At 34.8% G+C, this 23,289-nt stretch overlaps 1 protein-coding gene across 5 annotated transcripts in view; it reads right to left on the reverse strand.

Moving 5' to 3' along the window:
- UGGT2 (UDP-glucose glycoprotein glucosyltransferase 2) overlaps positions 1–23,289 on the reverse strand; it is a 245,742-nt gene that overhangs the window by 20,472 nt on the left and 201,981 nt on the right. For 3 of the 5 annotated variants that reach the window (XM_001377357.5, XM_056807709.1, XM_056807710.1), the window contains 3 exons: positions 20,046–20,228; positions 11,751–11,911; positions 11,107–11,221 (listed from right to left, as the gene is read on the reverse strand). In XM_001377357.5, coding sequence (XP_001377394.4) covers positions 11,107–11,221; positions 11,751–11,911; positions 20,046–20,228 — 459 coding nt within the window. Of the gene's footprint in view, positions 1–11,106; positions 11,222–11,750; positions 11,912–20,045; positions 20,229–23,289 lie in introns of those variants that run through there. The other 2 variants (XR_008914063.1, XR_008914061.1) reach the window with 1 other exon arrangement.

The following is a 23,289-nucleotide window of genomic DNA, read 5'->3' on the forward strand; positions in this document are numbered from 1 at the left end:
GATAAAAGTGAAAGTAGGCATAATAAATCCCTGGATGGAGGAAAAAAGCTAAGGTGAAAGTCTAAGCATTTCAACTAACAATTGAGAACCAGAGAGACAGAGGAAAAACTAACAAACTTCAAAGGTTGACAAACAACAACAAAATTTTTGAACAAGGAAACACCTTAGAATAAAAAAAAGGAAGCCCCAGCTCAGACTGATAGTTGACTTTGGAGAAAAAAAAAAAGGTCCTCAACTGCCTTAGCAGAAAGAAATCCCCCATGGGAGTAAAGTGAAATTGGCAGGTTTTAGGTGTTAAGGAAAAGATTGCAAGTGGGTCTCATACAGAAGAGTATGCTTAGATGTAGTTGAAGATTAAAGAAAAGGTCTCTTCTTTTCATTCCAAAGGAAATGGCTTCAACTTAGTTCGATTACAGGAGAGAATAACTTTAGTGTCTTTTGTGAAGGAAGACTGACAATTGGAGTAAAGGAAATGTGGTTTGATTCCCAGAGTAGAGAAGACCCAGAACTCAACTCCTGATGCCTCACAGCAACAACAAAAAAATTTTTTTAAAAGAATAAAAAAGAAGGCTTTTATAATGCTAGGGATGATGAAAGAGACAAAGCAAAAAGAGCAAATTAATGACAATAACAACAAAAACCATATTTAATCAAAATCTTAAAATAAAATAACTTTGCAAACAGAAACAATTAAAAATTATTCCAATAAATGATGCAATGGTTTAAAAGAAGGATAATAGAGGAAAGAACTTGGAGGGGGGACAGGAAGCTCAAAAGTTTATTTTAAAAGGTACAAAATGTTACCCGAGTAACAAACTCCCTAAAAATCAGAATGGAACCAATGGAAATGAGTGATGACTCTAAGAGACAACAATTATTTTTAAAACTTAGATGTCATATTTCAATTAATTATTAAATAAAATTGCCATATGTATTAGAACAAGAAGGCAATCAAAAATATGAAGAATGCACTGATTACCTATTGAAAGAAAACAGAGGTACTGTAATCAGGATGACACAGTTTATGAGGTGTCACTTTAAAAGGTTAGATAAGTAGGAGATATTCTAAAAGGCAAAGTATAAAGATCTACAATAAAAAATAACTTATCCAGCAAAATTGAATATAATCAAGTTAAAAGGGGGAAAAAAGGACATAATAAAATAGGGGATTTAAAAATATGATAAAAACTGAAACTTTCACTTCTCACAAGCCTCCCACACCTCCTGCCTACCCACTTTGTTATCTGAGGACCTGACCTCTTTAATTAAAATATTGAAACTATTTGATATGAATTTCTACTTTTCTCCCCCTTTTTTATTTAGACACCCTATCACAATCATTTGACATTTTCCTCCAGTCTCTGATACAGAAGTAGAAATTCTCGTCAAGGGCAACTCCTCTATGTGTTTGTATCTTTGAGCCTTTTCTTTCCCATATTCTCTAATATTTTAAAAAAGTATTTTCGTCAATTATTCTCCTTTCCCTATCAATCCTTAAATGTCTCTCCATATGCTGGGGTTCCTTCCTTGTTGCCTTCAAATGTGCCCAAGATACTATCCTTAAAAAAAAAAAACAACTTTCACTAGACCCTTCTGTTACTAATCTCTATCTCTTCTCCCTTTCAAAATGGAGAAAAAGCTGTCATTTGTTATATCAAGTTATTTCCCTTTCACTTGATTAGTACTTTACAATGTTTTTCCAAAGTCATAACTCAACTGAAATCAAACTCTTCAAAGTTACCAAAGATCTCTAAATTGCCCGACGTGACAGTTATTTTTCTTGACCTCTCTATAAAGCATTTGAAATTATTAATGACTCATCTCTCTGGATTTTCACAATATTCTCCCTCCTAGTTTTCTTCCCATCTGAGTAAACATTCCTCAATTTCCTTTCTTGGTTCATCATCCATATCAGTCTTTACCTGGGAGTAATCTTCATCTGCCTTTTCTCTTTCTTTACTTTCTTTTAGTGACTTTCATTAGCAATCATGGGTTTAATTATAATCTCAATGCTGCTAGTTTTCATGGCTATCAATCTAGTGAGTGTTGTAAGAAGGAAGTTGCAAAAGAAGAAAAAATTCAGATCCAGCAAGTCAAAGGAAGATCCCAGGTTGGGGAAGGGCAAGGAAGACTCAATATTCCAGGAAGGAACAGAGGAGCTGAGAGGATTCAAAACTGTCAGTTCACTTCTGATCAGCTCTTTCCTGGAGTGGAGGGTCTGAGAGGAGGACCTCTGAGATGAAAGATCCCTCCGGACATTGACTACCTTCCAGTGAACCCCTAAATCTCTTTGTTTCCAGCTGAAGACAAAAGTAGATTGGGACTTTATAGAAAGCTGTCTACGGAAAAGATTTCTCTTTCCCCTAATTGTCTTGAACTTCAACTCATAGTCATATTATCTTAAGAAGAAGGATAAACCCAATAACCAACCAAAGGAGGGTCAGGCAGACAGCCTAAGCCCCTCAGGATTTGGGAGGGAGGTCAGTTATTAATCTATAGGGATTCCTATCTCCCAATTTTTTCAACCAAATACCCTCATTCTCCCTTCTCTGTGTGTCCCCAAGAACAAAGTGTTACCTTTTAGATCAGGTCTGTCTGCTTTCTGATATCAAAGAAAGAGACTGAAGATTTGGGGGGGGGGGGAGGATCATATCTTTCCCCAAAAGGGAGAATAGTTCAAGACCAAGGCTAAGGAGTGAACTAGGTCTAAATGGAAAGGGTGGCAGTTAGGATATTGGGAGGATCCAGAGGCAGGAAATTTACCCTGGCTCTCAGCAACAGCTAAGATTAAAGAGGGAGGCAGGGTCATTCTCCAAACCTTTTCCTCCAGTCCCTAACCACAACCTCACAACCCCAATCTCTGAGGAGATATTCTTCTGTCCCTTTGGAAGACAAATTGTATTGACTTCCACAAGGGGAAGAGAGGGGAGGATCAGTCTCCTTTCTCTCTCCAGTTCCTCAGCTCATTCACCCCCTCTCTCCAGTTCCCCTGTGTGAATGTGAGTGACCTCTCTCTGGTCATAGATTACAGTGTCTCTCCTAAGCTCCAGTTATGCGCCACTAATGGTCCATTAGACATTTCAAACTTGATGTGCTATTGACATCTCAAACTCAGTATTACCAAAACATTTACCCATCATAGTATTCCCTCTAACCACACTTCCCTCTGCCAAGCTTCCCTATTTCTCTTAAGGACACCAATGATTCATCCAACCACCCAGGTTTATAGCTTTGGTATTATCCTTGACTCCTCACTTTTATTTACTTGATATATCCAATTAATTGCCAAATTTTATTTCTATCGTCACTACATCTTATGTGCCTGACTCTTCTCTTCTCATACAAACTTACCTTAATTTTTCCATCATCACTTCTACTCTTTCAATGGCTTCCTAACTGGGCTCCCTAGCTCAAATTTCTCTTCACATTCCTCTTTGATCTAGTTATCAGGGTGATTTTTCTATAAGCACAGATCTGACCAACTCACCTTCTTACTATATCTAGTAGATCCCTATTATCTCTAGAATCTACAATATGCTCATCAGCATGACTTTTAATTACTATCATAAATTGGCACCAAACTAGCTTTCTGGCTTCATTACATATAACTCTTCTTTTCGTAATCTCTAATCCAACCAAACTAATTTTTTTTTTGTTCCTTACACATGGCATTCCATTTTCCATGCCAACTGCCATTCTTCCATGCTTGGAATAAACTCCTTAAGTATTCCTCTCATAGCATCCTTACATCCCCAAGATTCAGCTAATCTTCTACGTGATAACTGCCTAGTGCCCTCCTTCCCTATCTTGTAAGAAAAACCTTGTATTTATTTTGATGGTGGGTTCTTGAAGTCTATGTAATGGGATGTAAGTTCTGGGAATTCTACCAGACTGGAAAGATTTTGAGTATGACCCTCAGTCATGGATTGTTTTCCTAATCCCAGTTTAGCTCTCTCTATAGAGATACAGAGTAGCTGTCTGGCTACCTCATGATAACTTTTTTTTTTTTACCATGATATGTCATGAAAAAAAATGGCCCTCAGTCTTCTGTTGTTCCCTTCTACATCTACATTGATTGCTGGCAAAGTGATAGGAAATGAGGCAGAGGGTGTTAACAAATCTACAATTATTATACTGTCAAGAAATTTTAATTAGATGGTTACTATTTTAAATGTGAAATCCTTGTCCTGTGACCAACAAGTAGTTACCACATTGAAGAAGATGAATATTATCCTTGACATTCTAGGCTATAAATGAAATCATAAGTCAGAAGCTGCAACTAAATGAAAGGAACATTCACAAGTATGTCACCATGTATTTCAGTACTTATTATCATTAAGTATTTCCAAAAAGATCACTATGGAAATAACTGTACCTTTTGCATTGGTTTTTGAGAATGATACCTGGTGACTTCAATGTAAAGGTTGATAAAAGTGAGGTTGAGGAGAAATATTTGGGAAAGCATCATTCAGGAAGAATGCTTGAGAGAGTACAAAGACTTGGAGATGGCACAGAATCCTTTTACTTGTTAGGTTATGAATACTTAAAAAAAAGAATTATTAAGTGGTGGACCTGGCAAGGACCAAATAGCATCATAAAGAATGAAATAGATCAATTACTCTTTGACAGGAAAAGATTTGTTATTGATGTGGGAGCTTTTCTGAAGTAAGCTAGCTTTATGTCATCAAACCACCAACTTATCAAAACTAAGATCACAATGAGTAAAATAAACAAGTAGAATAATAATGAGAAAACCATATCATGTACAACTGAAACATTTAAGTCCTGAACCATTTAAACAAATAACTGAAAATAAAAAAAATAAGAAATGGATGTCAGAAATGACACTGACACAATAATAATTTTATTTGAAAGTTTAACCAGTGTAAATCAATTACCATGACAGGGACATCTAAAGAGCCCTAAAAGCATCATGGTCAGCAAAGTTCTCATTCACTTGCTTAAATAAGAGAGATGGCTGCTGAAATACAAGATAAGGTTAGAAGAAAAAATCCTTTGCAAAGTTTTATGAAGGCTGATGAACAAGTTTGAGAAATTTTGTTTCATCAAGCAAAGAAATGTAATGGAGTGTAAACCAGTTTAAAGAAAGTCTGGCAAGATACTGAATAAAACAAAGTCATCCCTGGAGTATTCAAGGAAAAAATGGACAAAAAATGGAAAAGGTTTGCCAAAATCATTCTAACAAGTTAAGGACAGTGTAACCATGCTACTTGGACCCCTATACACAATAAGAGCTATATTAGAGAGAAGATATATAGAGAGAATTGTGATACATTTGTGAGGGCATTGAGAGGGATTGATATTTGAGGTGTAGCTAAATCCTAAATAGGATAAATAATTAATCTTGTCAAGTGATCACATAATTCAGATTCTGACTATTTAAAGTCATAATTATATGAAAAATATGGTAATTGGTTCCAAAACAATAGAAATATGTATTGAAAAACATTTAAATGTTTTTGTTTATTATCATAAAATAGCAACAAAATATATTTTGTATTCATTTATTACAAAATAAGAAAAGCAAAATAGTATAGAAACCAAAGTTTAAAAATAAAAAATGATTGAATATTTTATTTAGGTAAGATGTCACTGAGAATGTAATGAAAATATAGTTAAAGTCATTTAAAATATTTTAGCAGTAGACTAAACTATCATCTCTTCCTTTAAAATTTCATACTAACACTGGTAGAAATAGAGAACACCGCATCTTAGTGAATTTTAATGTTACATTTTCATATAATGACCCAAGTGTAGTTGGAAAACCTGGGGCATTATTTAAATTCAGTAATTTAAATGTGATATTGTTTTTGCAATGTTTTTCAAAAGGTAGGCTAAAACAACTTGAACTTTGAAAACACCTTTAGTCATCCATGCTTTCTTATTTCATCACCAAGGACCTGGAAGGGATCAACGTTGTAGCCTCTCATAGCCTAAGGATTTTGAGACTAATAAACAAGCATTGGTTTTAATTTTAAATACCCTTTTGTATTACCTTCCAATAAAAAAAAATTAGGTCTTCCTTAGACACTTAAAAAACCCAACTCTAAACCTTTTGTCTTAGAATCTATATTAAATATTGGTTCCAAAGCAGAAGAGCAGTGAGGACCAGGCAACTGTGGTTAAATGACTCATACAGGGTTATGAAGCTAGAAAGTGTCTGAGGCCACATTTAAACCTAGAACTTTTGGTCTCTAGGCCTGTCCATTGAGCTAAAAAAAGGTTGAGTTCTCTTCTTTTTAGAAATCTAAGTTCTGGAAGGCATTCTTTTCTAGAGTAAGCCTGATTGACACTCATTAAAAATGTGTTGATCAGTGTGTCCATCTTCTTAAATTTCTTCAAAATATCTGGTGTGGAAAGGAAATTAGACTGACAGTTTGTGGGGGAAGGGGCAACTGGGAGTGGCAGTGGGATCTTGTGACTAGCACTTCCTGTCTATCGGGTGGGGACTTGCTTTTTCTTGTGCATTTACTATTGGTTGGAATTCTTCTGCATATGGATTTAAAGTTGACTTTTCTATTATATCATTGGTATTTTCTTTTGTAATATAATCCCTGCTTTCCATGTCATTGTCTCCAGGAGGTCTGCTAATTTGAATGATCTCTGTTATTGCATTTTCCTCCTCATTGGACCCTTCTGTTGTTAGCTCATGTGCTTCACTTAATTCATTTGTAGTTTGTGTATTACAGACTGTTGCCAGTTCTGTTTCTTCCTCTTTCTTTGTAGATTGTTCCACTGTTCCAAAAATTTTCTCTTTAATCTCTGTTACATCATTATCTAATTGGATTTCTTCTTCTATCTGTTCTTTAGTTTTATTTTGTGCTTTTGGAACTCCAAGTTCTATTTGCATGCAGTCTCCTTCCTTTTCATTTTTCCCTTTTCCTTTTTGATGTTACCCCATGTACCTGGCTTCATAACTGACTTTGTTTGGCAGCACCTGAGACTATTTGCGAATAACGTGGTTTCGCTCCTTGTTGGATGTACCTCTCCATGGTTTCTAAATTTGGTGCTTGCAATGATTTCTTGCAATTACAATCACAACATTTTGTATTTGTTTGTGTATTATTGCTGCTATATTTTACATTGCTTTTCCAAGACCTTTGTTATTAGCTTGGAATAATTGTGCCTTTAAATAACAGTCTCGAACCATGTGACCCATTTTTCCACAGAGGAAATATCTGGATAAATTTCTCCTTTGATTGCATTGTGTGTAATTTCTTATGGGTTTGTACGATTGCAGAGTGGCTAGATTTTTTATTTCTTCAATTTCTTTATATTTACTTGAGCTATTTGCCACCTTGAGCTTGGCTTTAAGGTCTTTTATTATTTCATCCTTTTCCTCTAGCATTTCTTTATGACCTGAAAATATGTAAGTTGCAGTTTTTCTTAAATCTTCCAGACTTAGTGTTTCCCAATCTGGGCATTGAAGTTTAAAATATGATCTAATAGGTGTGTTACTGCCTTTCACAAATTGTCTCCTTATGTGTTGGAGATTTTGTTCAGTTAAATTTTCAAATCCAAGCACATCCTCTGCTACTTCAATAACTCTATCGAGGAACTTTGATGGATGTTCCCCACTGTCCTGCCTCAATTTTTCAAATTTTCCCCAAGTACCTGGTCTTTTTGAAAAACTTTTCATTGCCTCTAATAGATCTTCTCTGGCCTTTCTTAGATAACGTAGATTTTCATTATTAGATAACTCTAAGTCTGTTCCTTCTTTTGGCCATGATGTTAAATTTGGATTGTTTCTTGTTTCATCAATGAATTGTTGTTTTTCCCTTTTTGAAAATAATTCTGAGAGAAGAATTTCAGTGTCCTGGAAATCTGGATCATAAAGCCTAATTGCTCTTTTAAATTCTTTTAAACATTTCATTGGTTCTGAAAACCAGGAAGGCATCTGTCTTTTCAGACTTTCAAGGTCAGCTGTTGTAAATGGCTTATGTGTTTTAATATGAATTATACCACTATCTGGTTGTAGGCTTGTTTGATCTCTTAGTGGCAATATTGGTATTCCTCCTTCAGCCCCATCTGTATTTTCTTGCTGAACTACATTGTTCTTTTTAGGTATGTCTTGTTGTGTGTTAATACCTTTGCCACATTGTATCTCTTCACTCAGTTGCTTCATCATTTCCTTTAGTTGCATCATCTCCTCTTTTATGGCTAAAATCGTCACAGCCATTTCATTCTCTTTTGCTTTTTTCCCAAAATTAGATGCACATCTATTTTTAGGGCATAGTATAATTTGGTTACTACGAATAATGCTCCAGCATATGTGGGAATGAATGAAATCAGGCGATACATACTTATATTCAGCCATTGCAATGTTTCATAGATGCTAAGCAGAAAATAAATATAATCCGGAATTGTGACAAAAAATAAATTGTAAAACATATACAAGAAATATGCAATCCAGGCTAGATAATCCATGGCAAGTAATAGTTTCTTTGCCATTTTGTATCTTGAAAATTTTTTTGCAACAGAAAAAAAATGTTTTTAAGTCTGGCCCTTTAAGAGTCGCCTCCTCCCTTCAGGAGGAAGGGTTTCTTTTGGGTGTGGTATCACAAGGCAGATTAGTTGCACTCAGCACTGCTCTCAAAATGGTTACTTTTCACAGTCACACAGGCTTTTGAAATGTATGCAGGCCTGATTTTTTCAAATTCTTGACAAAATAGGTTGGAAAACCTAGCTGGCTCTGCCAAAAACTGTAATATTTATTGGGAAAGGAAATAGGATTGGAAAAATGGGCACAATTGTGGAAAGGAAATTAGACTGACAGTTTGTGGGGGAAGGGGCAATTGGGAATGGCACTTGGGTCTTATGACTAGCACTTCCTGCCTACTGGGTGGGGACTTGCTTCCTGGTGTGGGAGGAGAGAGGAACTTGTTCAGCCAGTCTAGAGTGGCATGCTCTTCTTGGTCTTCTTCATTTTCTGAATCAAACATTATTTAATATAGTGATTCTGTGTGATTCGTGTTTTGCATTGACTCTTGCTTGGTGTTTCCTTTCAGCAGGGGGCATCTGCCTCCCTTGCCTCACCAAGCTATATACCCTCTCTTCCCTCAACCTCCTCCATACCCTGCTACAAACCTCCCATTATCCTCCTGTTTTCCAAAAATCCTATTTCCTTTCCAAATAAATATTACACTGGATATGTAGGTACAAACCTCTTCTGCCCTGGGTTTTCTCTAGTTATTTTAATGTTAAACAACTAAAGTTTATTTTTAAAGCAATTGAATCAACCAAAACTCACAGTAAGAGTTTCTACAGTCTACTTCATTTCCATCCTCCCCCCACCTTTAAATGAAATAGAAGCTTTTGTCTTAATGGCTGCTCAGTCAAGAGAAAAGTGTTTTTGTATTTTTCATTGCAAACTTCAGTCCATATAGCTAAAAGACACTTCATTCTCTCACATGAACACTTCTGCTCATACAAAAAGCTGATCCATGTGTCTCATAATATGATATGATAGAGTCAGGCAATCCAAATTCCAATCTTGTTTTAGTTACCATGACCACATTCATGCTGCTCAATTATATGAAACTTTTAAAATCTTTTTTTTTTTTTGCACAGGCAGTATTTCCAACTGTAATATTCTTTCTGGTTTTCATTTTGTTAAGGGCTCTTTAAGAACAAATCTCTAACACAGCTTTTGGTTATACAGTGAACAGCAGCACATCACACATGGTAATAGGCAAGTGTGCACTGACAACTGAACAGCAAATTAAAACTCATGATTAGTTCACATATGCCACGTTTAATTTTTGCAAATCTGAATGTCATTGATACAAGAATCTTTTACTTCTAAAATTTCTAGTATTTGATAATTCTAGACTTCTGCTTTCCCAGAATTCTGGGTTTTATCAGTATTTTGGAATAAGCCAGTCTTTTCTAATAGCTTTGGCTAATCCCCTCAGAAACTTAAAATTTACTAAATATCCATATGTTCTAGATACTGAGGAAACTCTGGTAAAAATTAATACAGTTCTAGTATACTGGAAGGATATGATATTTGCATAGATACAAAAATATGTAGGGAGAGAAGCAATTACACTACAACAGGGTAAGTTTCATCTTAGCCCTCTAACCTCACTAAAATGAAGCTCCAAAATGGTCTTCATGACTGCTCCTAGCTGCCAGATCATGACAGGTGTAAGATTTTTGTCATCCTATCCCACACAATGGGAGAGTGGTGCTCGGGAAGAAGCAGTCGCCAAAGACAACTTGGACTGGCTACAGCGTGTGCTGGCTAGTAAGATGGGCTCAACTATGGGTCTGATGACTCACAAAAGACATAAAACAGGCAGAGGTTGGAGGCTATGTCCCCAAAGAGTTTGGAGGAAGTAGGAAGTAATCAGGTTTCATTGTATTTAGGTTTAAAAAAAAACATTTAATTTAAAGCAAAGTGAAATGGATAAACATGAGAAATTAGTATGTTCTCCTCAAATTGGTATATAACAGTGATAAATTTAAAAGCATAAGCCAGGAGAAACTGAAATAACTACAAAGCTTAAAAGAAAATCCAATGAACATCATTAGATTTCAAAATATGGGGTCAGACTAAAGGAGGGAGGATATCCTTGGTAAAAGGCACCCTCCCCCACTGTAATATTCTTCCTTTTACTGTCTAGCCCCAATTAGTTAATTTTCTCAACAAATCTTTTCAATCAGAACTTAGCCAGATCTGGGTATAATTATAGTTATTTTCCACTCAAATTTTTGTATTTTTTTCAAATTTTTATATTTTTAAAAATCAGATTTAACATTCCATGTAATAATACTAGTGAGGAAAACTTCTAATAAGGCAGACTCATACTTTTTCTGCCATTAATCAACTTAGACTTTTCTAGGACCAGAGCTATCCAGTGATTTCCCCAGTGTCATGGAGTCTGACAGAGGTGGGGCTTGAACATAGATTTTCCTAAATCCAAGGATATCTCTGTATTCACTATATTACACTGCATCTATTTTAAAAAAAGATTTTGGGTGCGTTCTTTGAAATGATATATTTTGCTCTGACTAGATCAATAAAATGACAAACACCACATAGCATAACTAAATCTGGATATAATTTATTAACATACATACCTGATCTAGGTTGGACAGACTGTTTGGATCTTGACTAAGAGCCTGATACTGACCTCTAAGTCTGTCTCCAGCTGCAATTTTTCTGAATTTCTTGAGATCCACAACATACAAGGCACTGAAAAAGAAATATTCCTTAAGTCTATGTTGTTATTATTTATAAACATGGAGCTTACTTAGGTCTAGAGATTCTAGGCTCTCACAGTCTTTTCTTAACGTTTCTTTGAATTTCAACTGGATTAAGTGATACCTTACTTTTTTCTGTGCTCTGGATAGGGCACTAAGCTTTGGGTTAAAAGATTTGGATTCAAATCTTGTCTTAAGACACTTATTTGATGGGTGGGCAAGTCATTTTTAACAACATCTCTGAGCCTCAGTTTGTTCAACTATAAGGGGTGTGTGTGTGCTCTAAATCTATGTCCTATTAATTATGGGGTATAATATCTTCATGAGAAATATAATGAGTCCAAAATGCCCTGATTCTGCTAATGGAGGAGCTGAGATTTAAGGCATCAGTAAATAGAGCAAAGTAAGAATTTGGTAATAATATGTGTATATTTTTTCCATATATCTCCCAGTCAATAGAAAAATCACTAACTAAATAAATTAGGTATTGATGAAAGATTAAAAACTACACATTTTCTTACCTGATATGGTATTTTCTTCTTACCAGATGTGAAGCCCAATATCCTGATTTCCAGAAACGGTATCCATCCATTTCAGTGCGACTATCACAAAATGGTGTGTAACCATATGGTGCTCCACCAAGATCAAAATCTCTAAGCTCTTTTAGATCTGTTCTCACAATCTAGAAAATAAAAAAAAAAATTAAACATCTATTGAAAACTAAAGCACAATACTGACTTGTACACCTGCATTGGAAATCATCTTGTATTAAGAGACTTTACACAGAAAAATAAATCATGTAAATTCAGTTTTTACAAATATTCCAAGTGCCTAACCTTTCTGAGTCAGTTAAAATATCTTAAGATATAAGAAATGGAAGGGATCGCAGAGGTCATTTAGTTCAATTCATTCCTGAAAAAGAATCCTCTCTATAACCTCCCAGTTAAGTAGTCATTTGGTCTCTAGTTGACTTCTGGTAACAGAGAATCCACTATTTTACAGAGATAACCCAGTCCCTTCTGGTTGCTCAAACTGTGAGGACATTTTTCTTTACCTTAATCTTAAATTTGCTTTTTAAAAAAAAATTTCCAACCATTCTTCATGTGACAAATGAATTCTGAATTTTTTCTATTGTTTTTCAAGAAAATAAAATTCAAAGATATTAGGCTATACATATAAGATAGCAAATACATGTTGAGAAAGAACTGAAAATAATGAAGCACATAGGTCTTATTCTTATACTGAAAGAACTGGTGCTTCAAAGATATTTTATATAATACTGCATATTTCATATAAATAAATTCTTTTCAGGCTAATTCAAAAATAAAAAGTTTACTGACTGTCTTAAATGGATTTTCATGATTTCCTTTTATTCTGTCTTAACTCTTTTGCTATAGAAAGAAAGAATTATATAAGGGAGTAAGGTGAAGACAAATGTTGGACCAAACAATGCTGGAAAACTTTACTCCATCAAATACCATTATAACACTTTTCTTAGACTAACATTATTATTATAGTAATAAGCTACAATGTGGACTCATATTTAGTTATTAAAAGGTGTGGAAGTTCAATTATTTTTCCTTTGGGAAATATTATAAAAAATAAAATCAATATAGAAAGATTTTACAGAATTTAGAAGGCAATGAATTCTAATACAGAACTTGAAGAATATTTTTAATAGTGTGGAGCCAAGATGGTAGAGTCAGGAACTCATATGCATTCCCCAATCATTGCTATCCAAACAACTTCAAAATAACTTCTCAAATCAAATTATAGAATGACAAAAGGTCAGTAGTGAAATAATTTTCCAACCAAAGACAACTTAGTAGGTCAGCCGGAAAGGTCTGTCAGGTCTGTCACACCTGGGTGGCAGTCAGGCCTTTTGTCCAGTAGAAAGTCTTGCAAGTAGCTGAAAGAGGAGACAGAAGCAAATTTCAGAACTCTCAGCCCATCGATGATAAGGGGGTTAGACTACTGGTCAGAAAGAGATTATAGGGGACCCTTTTCTGGCAGTGGGTTCAATGGCATTCCTTATATATAGTTCCAGGTTACAGTTTCAGATTGAAAAGGAAACACTAGCACTTGGAGCTGCAGGGGAGAAGATTTCCTGGTCCCAGTTCCAGGGCAGAGAAAAGAATTTGTGGTCTCTCACAAAAGAGCAGGGGCCCTGGACTCAGTTCCAAGGCAGAAAGGAACACCAGCACTTATGACTGTAGGAGAGCAGGGAGCCTGGTTCCAGGGCCAAGAAAAGTACAAGCATTTATAAGTTCAAGAGAGTGAGAAAATGTATATACTAATTATCTTAATTTGCTTAATTATGTAGATAACGACACTGTGAGAAACTAACTCCAATTACTAAAGACACAGAGTGGCAACCATAGAGAATGAGCAAGAATAACCTTAGCATGTCCGTGACCATGGAAACCATCTCATACAGACCTCTTAGTCCTGAGATACTTGATTGGACTCAGGTCCCACCAACCAGTAGCTCATGGTTTCTGAGATGAGATGACTAAGTGACCTTGCATTTCTCAAAAATAGTTTTGGGCCGAGATTCTCTGTTTCTGTTAGCTGTCATTTTGGAACTGTTTATTATTATAGTTTAACTTGATGAGGCAACCACTGGTGTTAATTCTATATATTTTTTTGTATTCTAAAGTCTAGGAACCTGATTATTTAACACTTGCTTATCATGCTAAAGAATGTTAATGTATTCCAATATGTTCCAAAGAACCTTTGTACTTGGTGGTAATCTCCCCCTCCCTCCCCCTCTTGTGCCTGGCAATCCATCACTCCCATTCCTGGAACTCTCTGCCTATGTATGTTACATCCAGATCCCTTCCTGAATCTTCCCCATCCAGCCCCCTTTCCCACCTTCCCTAGTTAGAAAAATATTTATGCAGCTGCTTGCCATCTTAAAGATTTGAACTTTTTGGCATTGGGCTAGTTTGCTCTACATGTTCTTGTAGTTCCTTCCTTAATACATATTATTTTGATTTTATAGGTGTCATATATCAGTTTTCTTCCTGTTCTGGGGAAGTGGGTCAGAGGTCTCATAGAGGTCTGTGCTTGTCACAGTGCCCCAGGGTGTTTGCTCCCCTTTGGGGGAAGAGAGGCCTAAGTTATGTAGAATTCATACCTCAGTTTGTAAGAGCAAAGTCTCTTCTTTAGCAAAGACCAGAGCATGGGCCAGGAAAGAAATAACCACATCTCTCCTTAGATAATACCATCTTTAAAGCATCAAAAATTTATAGATTCCCCATAACTACCCCTGAAAACAGAACCTCCAAAATCAGAATCCAATTTTAATATAAAGTTAGGAGTCAAGAAATAGGCTGAAAATGAGCAAATGATAAAACAAAATACCTGATCAAAAAAAGTTGCTATGATATTAAGAGAAGATCAAGATATAAACTCAGAAGAAGAAATCAAAGTCAAAATGTGAATTGAACACAAGTCCAATAAGAATTCTGGAAGAGCTAAAAATTGATTTTAAAAACTAAATAAGAGAGGTAGAGAAAAAATTGGAAAAAAAATAAAAGTGACCTAAGAACGTAGTAAAAGAGACACAAAAATGTGAAAAGAGAATGAATAATAAAAGAAAATAATACCTTAAAAAACAGAATTGACTAAATGGTTAGAAGCACAAAAATTCACTGTCAAGAACTCTTTAAGAAAACAAAACTGGTCAAATGGGGAAAAAAAGGTACACAATTTCACTGACGAAATGAGTTTCTTAAAAAAAGAACTGGGCAAATGGAAAAGGAGTTACAAAAGCTCACTAAAGAAAATTAATTCCATAAAAATTATAATTGGGCAACTGGAATCTGATGACTCCTTGACACATCAATAAACAATAAAATAAAGTTAGAAGAATGAAAAAAATTAAGAAAATGTGAAATATCTCATCTAAAAAGAAACTGACCAGGAAAATAATTTAAGAATTATTGGACCTTTCTCTGAAAGTCATGATTAAAAAAAGAGAATATTCATCATAGTTCAAGAAATTATCTAGGAAAACTGCCCTGATATCTTAGAACTAGAGGCTAAAATAAAAATGAAAAGAATTCACTGATCACCACTTGGAAAGCAATCCCAAAAGGAAAATTCCTTGTAATGTTAAAGCCCAATTCCAGAACTTCCAGGTCAAGGAGAAAATATTGTAAGCAGCCAGAAAGAAATAATTCTTGGAGCCATAGTCACTATCACACAAGGTTTAGCAGTTTATACAAAAGATTGGAGGACTAGGAATATAATATTCCTGAAGATAAAGGAGCTAAGATTACAATAAGAATAACCTATCCAGGAAAATAGAGTATAATTCTTCAGGGGAAAAAGTGAATATTTAATGTGAGAATTTAACATAGATTTGTACCCCTCTTTCCTTTCTAAAAGGAAAGTTTCATTTTGAATTTGAAAATCCATTTCGGTCTCCCCCCCCCCCCCCTCCATTTGACTGGAATAAGAACAAGGTCCAAGGCCCTGGTGCTGCGGTATTCACTTGCCTCTTATCCCACATGACTCTTGACAGCACAGAAGTCACTTGCCTCCTGTCCCATGTCCAGAAGACGAGACTGACTGGAACTAAGGTCTAGTCTCTCCAATCAGGGAGACTCAGAAAAAGTGATGTAATGGGGTTATGGGTCAAGGAAGCTTGCAAGTACAGGAGTGAATGGAGAAGGAAGGTAAGTAGTAAACTTGTGTTAGATATGTGACTATATACCTTTTCTTTTTCTGACCCACTTTTTACTATTTCATAAAATAACTATAAATTAATATACAGTCTCCAGAGAATTTTAGTCATAACAAACGAAATAGAGAACTTTCAAGCATTCCTGATTAAAAAGCCAGAATAGAAAGAAAATTTGACTTTTTTTTAACCCTTACCTTCCATCTTAGAATCAATACTGGGTATTAGTTCCAAGGCAGAAGAGTGGTAATGGGGGTCTAGGGTCACACAGCTGGAAAGTGTCTGAGGCCATATTTGAACATAGGACCTCCTGTCTCTCTAGACCTGGCTTTCAATCCACTGAGCTACCCAGTTGCCCCCAGAAAATGTGACTTTCAGAAACGGAGCTCAAGAGAAGTATAAAAAGGTAAATAGGAAAGAGAAATAGAAGGGATTTAATAAGTTTAAGCTGTTTACACTCCAACATGGGAAGATGTTACTTTTAACTCCCAAGAACTTTATCATTACTAGGGCAGCTAAAAGGAATATCTATATAGATATAGATATAGATGTATATGAAAAGACATGAGAAAGATTGATGCATTGTGAGGAGGAAGGTAGAGGAAGAATGGAGCATCTTATCTCACATAAAAGAGGTACCAAAGGAAGCGTTTTTATAGTGAAGCGAAAAATGGGGGTGGAGATGGACAATACTTAAACCTTCAGCTCAATGGAATTGGTTTTAAAAGGGTATAACATACGTTCAGTTAAATATTGAGATCTATCTTGTCCTACATGGAAGGAGGAGGGGGAGGGGATAAGAGAAAGGGGAGTGAGGATAGAAAGGAGTGAGGATTAAGAGAGGCAGTAGTCAGAAGGAAAACAGACTTTTTAAGGAGAAACATTGTAAAAAGAGAGAGAAGGATAAACAAGGAAAAATAGGGTGGATGGAAATACACAGTAATCATAATATTAATGTGAATAGAAGGAGCTCACCCATGAAACAGAAGCATATAGCAGAATCCAACAATATGCTGTTTACATGAAAAACACTTAAAACAGAGAAATACATATATAGTAAAAATAAAGGACTAGAGCAGAATCTATTGTGCTTCAGCTGAGGTAAAAAAAAATAGAGGTAGCAATCAGACAGAGCAAAATGAAAAATAGAACTAATTTAAATTAAATTTAAAATGATAAGCAAGGAAAGTACATTTTGCTAAAAGGTATCACAGAAAATGAAATAATATCAATCTACCCCAAATGGCATAATATACAAATTTTTTTTTTCAAAATTTTATAAAGTATCCAAATTCTTAAAGGAAAAGTTAAATGACTTACAGAAAGAAATAGGCAACAAAATTAATCATACTAATGGGAGACCTTGTCACAGAAATAAATAAACTAGATAAGAAAGAAGTTAGGAAGATGCATAGAACTTTGGGGAAAACTGAATAGAGAAAGAAAGGAGTATAACTTTTTCTCAGTTGTATATTGTGTGGAGTGGAATTCTGGAGAGGCTTGTACCCCCAGAAATCACTCTAACAAGCAGACAGGAGACTTGATAAGATGCTGGCAGAGAAAAGGGCTTTATTCAGAGAAAATAATGGACAGCAGGGGTCAGGGGAGAGAAGGGAAGGAAAAGGGATTCTGACACAAGCAGCTTGCTAGGGGCAAAAATGTCCTCTCTTCTAGGTACAACCATAGACTTATAATAATCCTGACACAAGATTCTCCTCTTCCCCTCTGTTCAATCCTGTACAATGGGGGGGGGGGAAGAGGTGGGCTGTGATATTCACAGTCTTGAGAGTGTGATTTTCAACATTACTTACCCCTAAAGACCTCCAGGATCAAGAAAAACCCATGATTATCATGGGATTCCCAGTCTAGGACAAAAAGATATTTTTGAAATTCACTGTACTTTCTCTCCTTCAGTTTTTCTTATAGTTTGGCTTTCTTTTCAGGGTACAGATAAACTATTCTCAATGTTTTTGAAAATAGGTCAGGAAAACTAAAAGTTTTATTGGGGGTAGGAGGCAGTTTTAGTCTAAGGAAGAGTAATACTAAGGGGCCTTGAAAATTGGGGTTTAACAAGCCAAATACTACTCTGAGAATTACACACTGAATTTTATCCCACACATATATAGCACCTTCACACCAATTGACCCTGTATTAGGGCATAAAAACCTCATAACTTAATGCAAAAAAGCAGAAAACATTAAATGCATCCTTTTCAGACTACAAGTCAGTAAAAATTATATTCATTAAAAGGCTGAGGAAACATTAAAAATTAATTGGAAAGCAAACAATCTTATCTTAAAGAATGAATGGATCAAAGAACAAATGATAGAAACAATAAAAAATAACATCCAAGAGATTGGCAACAATGAGACGATGTACCAAAATTTATGGAGTGGTTACAAAACTTCAAAGACAGATTTAAACAATTGAAGAAATACTAATTCCTCATGGATAGGCCAGCCAATATAATAAAATGACAATTCTACTTGAATTAATTTATCTATTCAGTGCCATACCAATTAAACAACCAAAAATTATTTTATATAGCTAGGAAAAACAATGACAAAATCCATCAGGAAAAGTCAAGAATATCAAGGGAATCAATGAAAAAAAAAGTGAAGGAAGTTGGTCTAGCAGTATTAGATCTCAGACTATTACAAAGAGGTAATTATCAGAACAATCTGGTATTAGGCAGGAAATAGAGTCATGGGCAAGTGAAATAAAACAGTAGTAAATGACCATAGTAATCTAGTGTTTGATAAACCCAAAGATCCAAACTTTTGGATTTGTCATTTGTCATTACTTGACAAAAATTGCTGGGAAAACTGGAAAAGAGAATGGTAGAAATTAGGGAAAGCAATATCTTACACAGTACAATAAGACAAGATCACCAGGGCTACACAATTTAGATGTAAAGGGTAATATCATAAGCAAAGTGGAGGAACAATGACAATTTTACCTATCAGACCTATTGATAAGGAAAGAACTTATAACCAAACAAAAGATAGAGAATTGGGGATATGAAATGGATAATTTTGATTACATTATATTTGACAGTATTTTGCTCAAAGAAAACCAATGCTACTATGATTAGAAGGAAAGCAGAAAAATGGGGGAAATTTTTACATCAAGTTTTTCTAATAAAGGCCTCATTTTTCAAATATATAGAAAATTGAGTCAAATTTGTAAGACTGATTGACAAATTGTCAATTGATAAATAGTAAAAAACACGAACAGGTAGTTTACAGGAGAAGAAATCAAAGCTACTAATAGTCAAATGAAAAAATACTCTATATCACTATAGATTAGAAAAATGCAAATTAAAACAATTCTAAGATATCACCTCGAACCTATCAGATTGGCTAATATGACAGAAAAGAAATGACAAATGTTGAGGGGAACATGGAAAAATTTAGACACGCTGTTATTAAGAGTTGTGAACTGGACTAATCATTCTAGGGAGCAATTTAGAATTATGCTCAAAGGGCTATAAAACTGTGTATAAATCCTTTGTATATATATATTTATCCTCTGACCCAACAATACCTCTTTTAGATTTCAAGGAGTGGAGAGGAGAGGGATGGAGGAAGATAATATAGATGAATGTTAAAAAAATGTTTTATGTATAATTGAAAAAAAATTAAATAAGTAAAATAAATTGGTGAAAATAATGCTTTTAAATTAAAGGTTCATACACAAATTTTATGAATGCATATAATTATAACATAATTCTTCTGTTAATGTAACACTTTTAATACAAAGGATTCAGAGTGCTCCCTACATATATACTATACTAATATTTATAAAGAGAAGAAAAGAATTGCCAGTATTTTTAAGGAAAGAAATTAAGATAGCAGATAATTTTTAAAATGTTAAACTTGACTGGAATTGGGGATGGCATGTTGATCATGTGCTGGCTTTATGAACAGAGTTTTTTATGGTGGTGTGCTGTTGACTCTTTTAGTCAGATAGCAATGGCACTAATAGAAAGGAATCATAAATGAAGACAGAATGGTTGCAGAGATGGTAAGCAATTATCTGAAACATAAAATTAGATCCTTCTCTAGATAAAATTGTCCTAAAGTTTTTAGGGCTTCACAAAGTAGTTCTTAATATCATTTCTTACCTGATCAGCATCAACAAAAATGACTTTGTCCACAACCAGTGGAAAAAGAACATCAAGGAAAAGAATCTTGTAACCCCAAATGATTCTTTGCTTTTCAGTTTGTCGATGAAGCCAACGGGGCCACTTATATTGGACTAACTCATACTGGAACCCATATTCCTTAGCCATGTGAGGAATTATCTCCTACAAACAAAAATTAAACCAAGAACAATAATTAATTTTGTTTCTATGATAAAAACTTTTCATTAATTAGGTATAGGTGTGTAATAATCTCTGATTTGCCACAATTTAAGATATTGCATGTCTAAATACTTTTTTCTCAGTTATTCCTATTTATGAGAAATATAAAATGCGTAAATATGCAGTCTACATAGAGTACATAGCACATTTTGAAATGATGATGATAATCTTGCTATATTTTCTAGCACATATTTCTTCATCACACAATTCTCATACTTCCCAAATAAGTTAAAGATGTTTTATTCCTGGGACAGACCTATGGCAATTACTCATTTTCCCTGTTCATGCTTTGCAAAAAAAGCCTGGATTTGGGGAGAAGGTCATAAGGAAGAAAGAAGAAGAGAACAAATGAGGTTGGCAAATAAGGACATCAGACAAGCTGCTATTTTGTTCTCTTTCCCATCTTAATCCAGCAGGCGATTACTTACTATTTCACTTTTAATTTAACCTCTTTCTTCTCTAGTGAGACCAAAGTACATTTGAGTATATTTGAACGATGGCTAAAAAGCACCTTTGCCTTTCACTATGAAAGTGATTAATAATGACCAAATTCCTGAGAAACATTCACTATTACCAATGGTTTTTCTCTCAAAGTAGTAGGGAAAATGTGAAGGAAGAGGAAAATTATGGAGAACACTTCAGAACTTAATAGGGGTAGGGAAACCAAAAAAGGAAGGATAATCAAATCAGGGAATAGAATATCCAATTCAATAAATATTATTAATCACTTAGTATAGAAAAGCACCATACTAGATGCCAGGAAAAGAGAATAAGACATACCTTGACCTCAAGGAGTTTACAGTCTAATAAGGAACCAATGGGGTAACTGGGTGGCACAATGAATAGAGTGCGGGGTCTGGAGTCAGGAAAACTTCTGGAGTTAAAATTTGGCCTCAAATATTTCCTAGCAGTATGACCCATTTTACCCTGTTGGTTGGCTTCAGTTCCTCATTTATAAAATGAGCTGGAGAAGGAAATGGCAAACCATTCCAGTATCTTTGCCAAGAAAACTCCAAATGGAGCCACAAAGAATCAGGCATGACTGAAACAACTGAACAACAATAAAAAGGAACCAGCCAAACACATATAAATAAAATAGATTGTAAAAGTATATGAGATACAAAAGGCTAATTGTATTTCTTTTGATAATGCAGTTGAATATAGACTTTTATCCATTTAAAAAAAATCAATACCAAAATAAAGGCCTTAATAAAGAATCTTTAAGTAGAATGTACTGCATATGATATGGAAAGCAGCATGGCATAATGTATAGAGGCTAGATTTGGATCAGGAAACTTGGGTTCAAAGCCAACCTATGGTATTTCAGTAATATGGCCTTAACTCAGGCAGTTCCCTTACCATATCTTAATGAAATCATAGATATGCTGGAGAGGTTCTGCTCTATATTACTGGAGGGTATTCCCACATTGGGAATTCTATGACCTGACAAAATCATAGATCTTTCCTATCTTCTTGCCTTTAAAATATATTTCTATTTTGTCATGGAGTGACTAGTTAGGGAAAAAAATTATAATAATTAAATAAGTAACTAGTTAAATCTCTCTAAATCTTACTTTGTGGTCTGAGAATAGTGTGGAGGTGATACTAAAATTTTAAAGGCCATGCCATTGGAACATAAGGTCTCTTGTCTATAACCTCCCAAAAATCTTCCAAAGAGATCCACCCAACATACTAGGGGCCTTGTATCCCAGTAGAAGGTGTCATATAAGTTTAAGCTTTAATATCCTAAAATTGTACTCTATATATACATATCTATATTTATAAATTATATAATGTGCCACTATACTAATATATTATGAATTATAAAATATGTACCAAAAATCAGAATTGAAAAAAGGGTGAGAATAAGAGGAAATAAATAATATTTTAAAATTTATTTATCAGGATATAAAGGACTTTTTTTCAACTTCTCACCAAATATGAATACTATTTTAGTGAGAACTTAATTATTAAACATGTTTCATTTTTTTCCTGAAACACAACATGTGTATTTCCCATGTAATAGATGATATTTGGAGGGTATACTTGATGGATACTAGATAACTAATGGATTAGGTAGTTATCTTCTTTTTGCCTAACCTCTTCCCTTTTGTACCTCCCTCTTCAGAAATCTTTCAGCCTCCCCTCCCCCCTTCTTCAGTCTCTCTCAAGTCACTCAGTGTGAGCTGTGAGGTTTCAGAGGAAATACTCCTTTCTCTTCTCAAGTAAGGGTTTATTGGGGAAAACAGGAAAGATGGAGGATGAAGGTAAGAGGGTTGGAGGTTTCCCTATTATCTACAGTGAGCCTTAGGTTGGAGGATACTGAGAGAAATGGCAATTCAGTCACTAGCATGAAACAGAGTCAGTCAGAGAGAGATATATGGACTATTGTCCTTCTTCTTCTGCCTTCAATTCAGCCAGGCCACCTCCAACTTGATTAACCCACATCCCAGGTATAAAACCACCTTCTTGCTTCAGTCACCACCATCAGCCAGAAGCCAAGGACTTTTAGCCAAGTCCAGTCCTGCAGTTGGCTCTTGCCTTCAACTGTTTCCCAGTCACATTCCAAATGGAATCTTCATTTTACTGACAGATGACCAATCTCCAGCTTCTTGTCTTGCTGCATGCGTGCCTCTTCCACACCCAAGGAATTAGGAAGATTTGTAAATAACACATGTTGGCAACTAATTTTGTTCGGCTAATTTGATTAATGTAGCTAGTTAAGCAAGATAATTTCTTGCTTTTATTTTAAGTAAAAAGCCCAATACCATAATATAATTATTAAATAATAGGACATGCAGTTAGGAAACATAACACCTTTTCAGCAGGAAAGATGTTTATCTACAAGTGGAAATTCATTATACATAATTCAAAATCAAGAAAAAGTAAATTATCTTTTCAGTATAAATCCAGTACTATTTTAGTATAAATCCAGTACTATGATCAGTAATAAAATTGTAGCCTAATACTTTGTGCATATCATTTATTTATGCCCAACATTTTT

This window comes from Monodelphis domestica, chromosome 8 (genome assembly GCF_027887165.1).
Source record: "Monodelphis domestica isolate mMonDom1 chromosome 8, mMonDom1.pri, whole genome shotgun sequence".
Classification (NCBI taxonomy): domain Eukaryota; kingdom Metazoa; phylum Chordata; class Mammalia; order Didelphimorphia; family Didelphidae; genus Monodelphis; species Monodelphis domestica.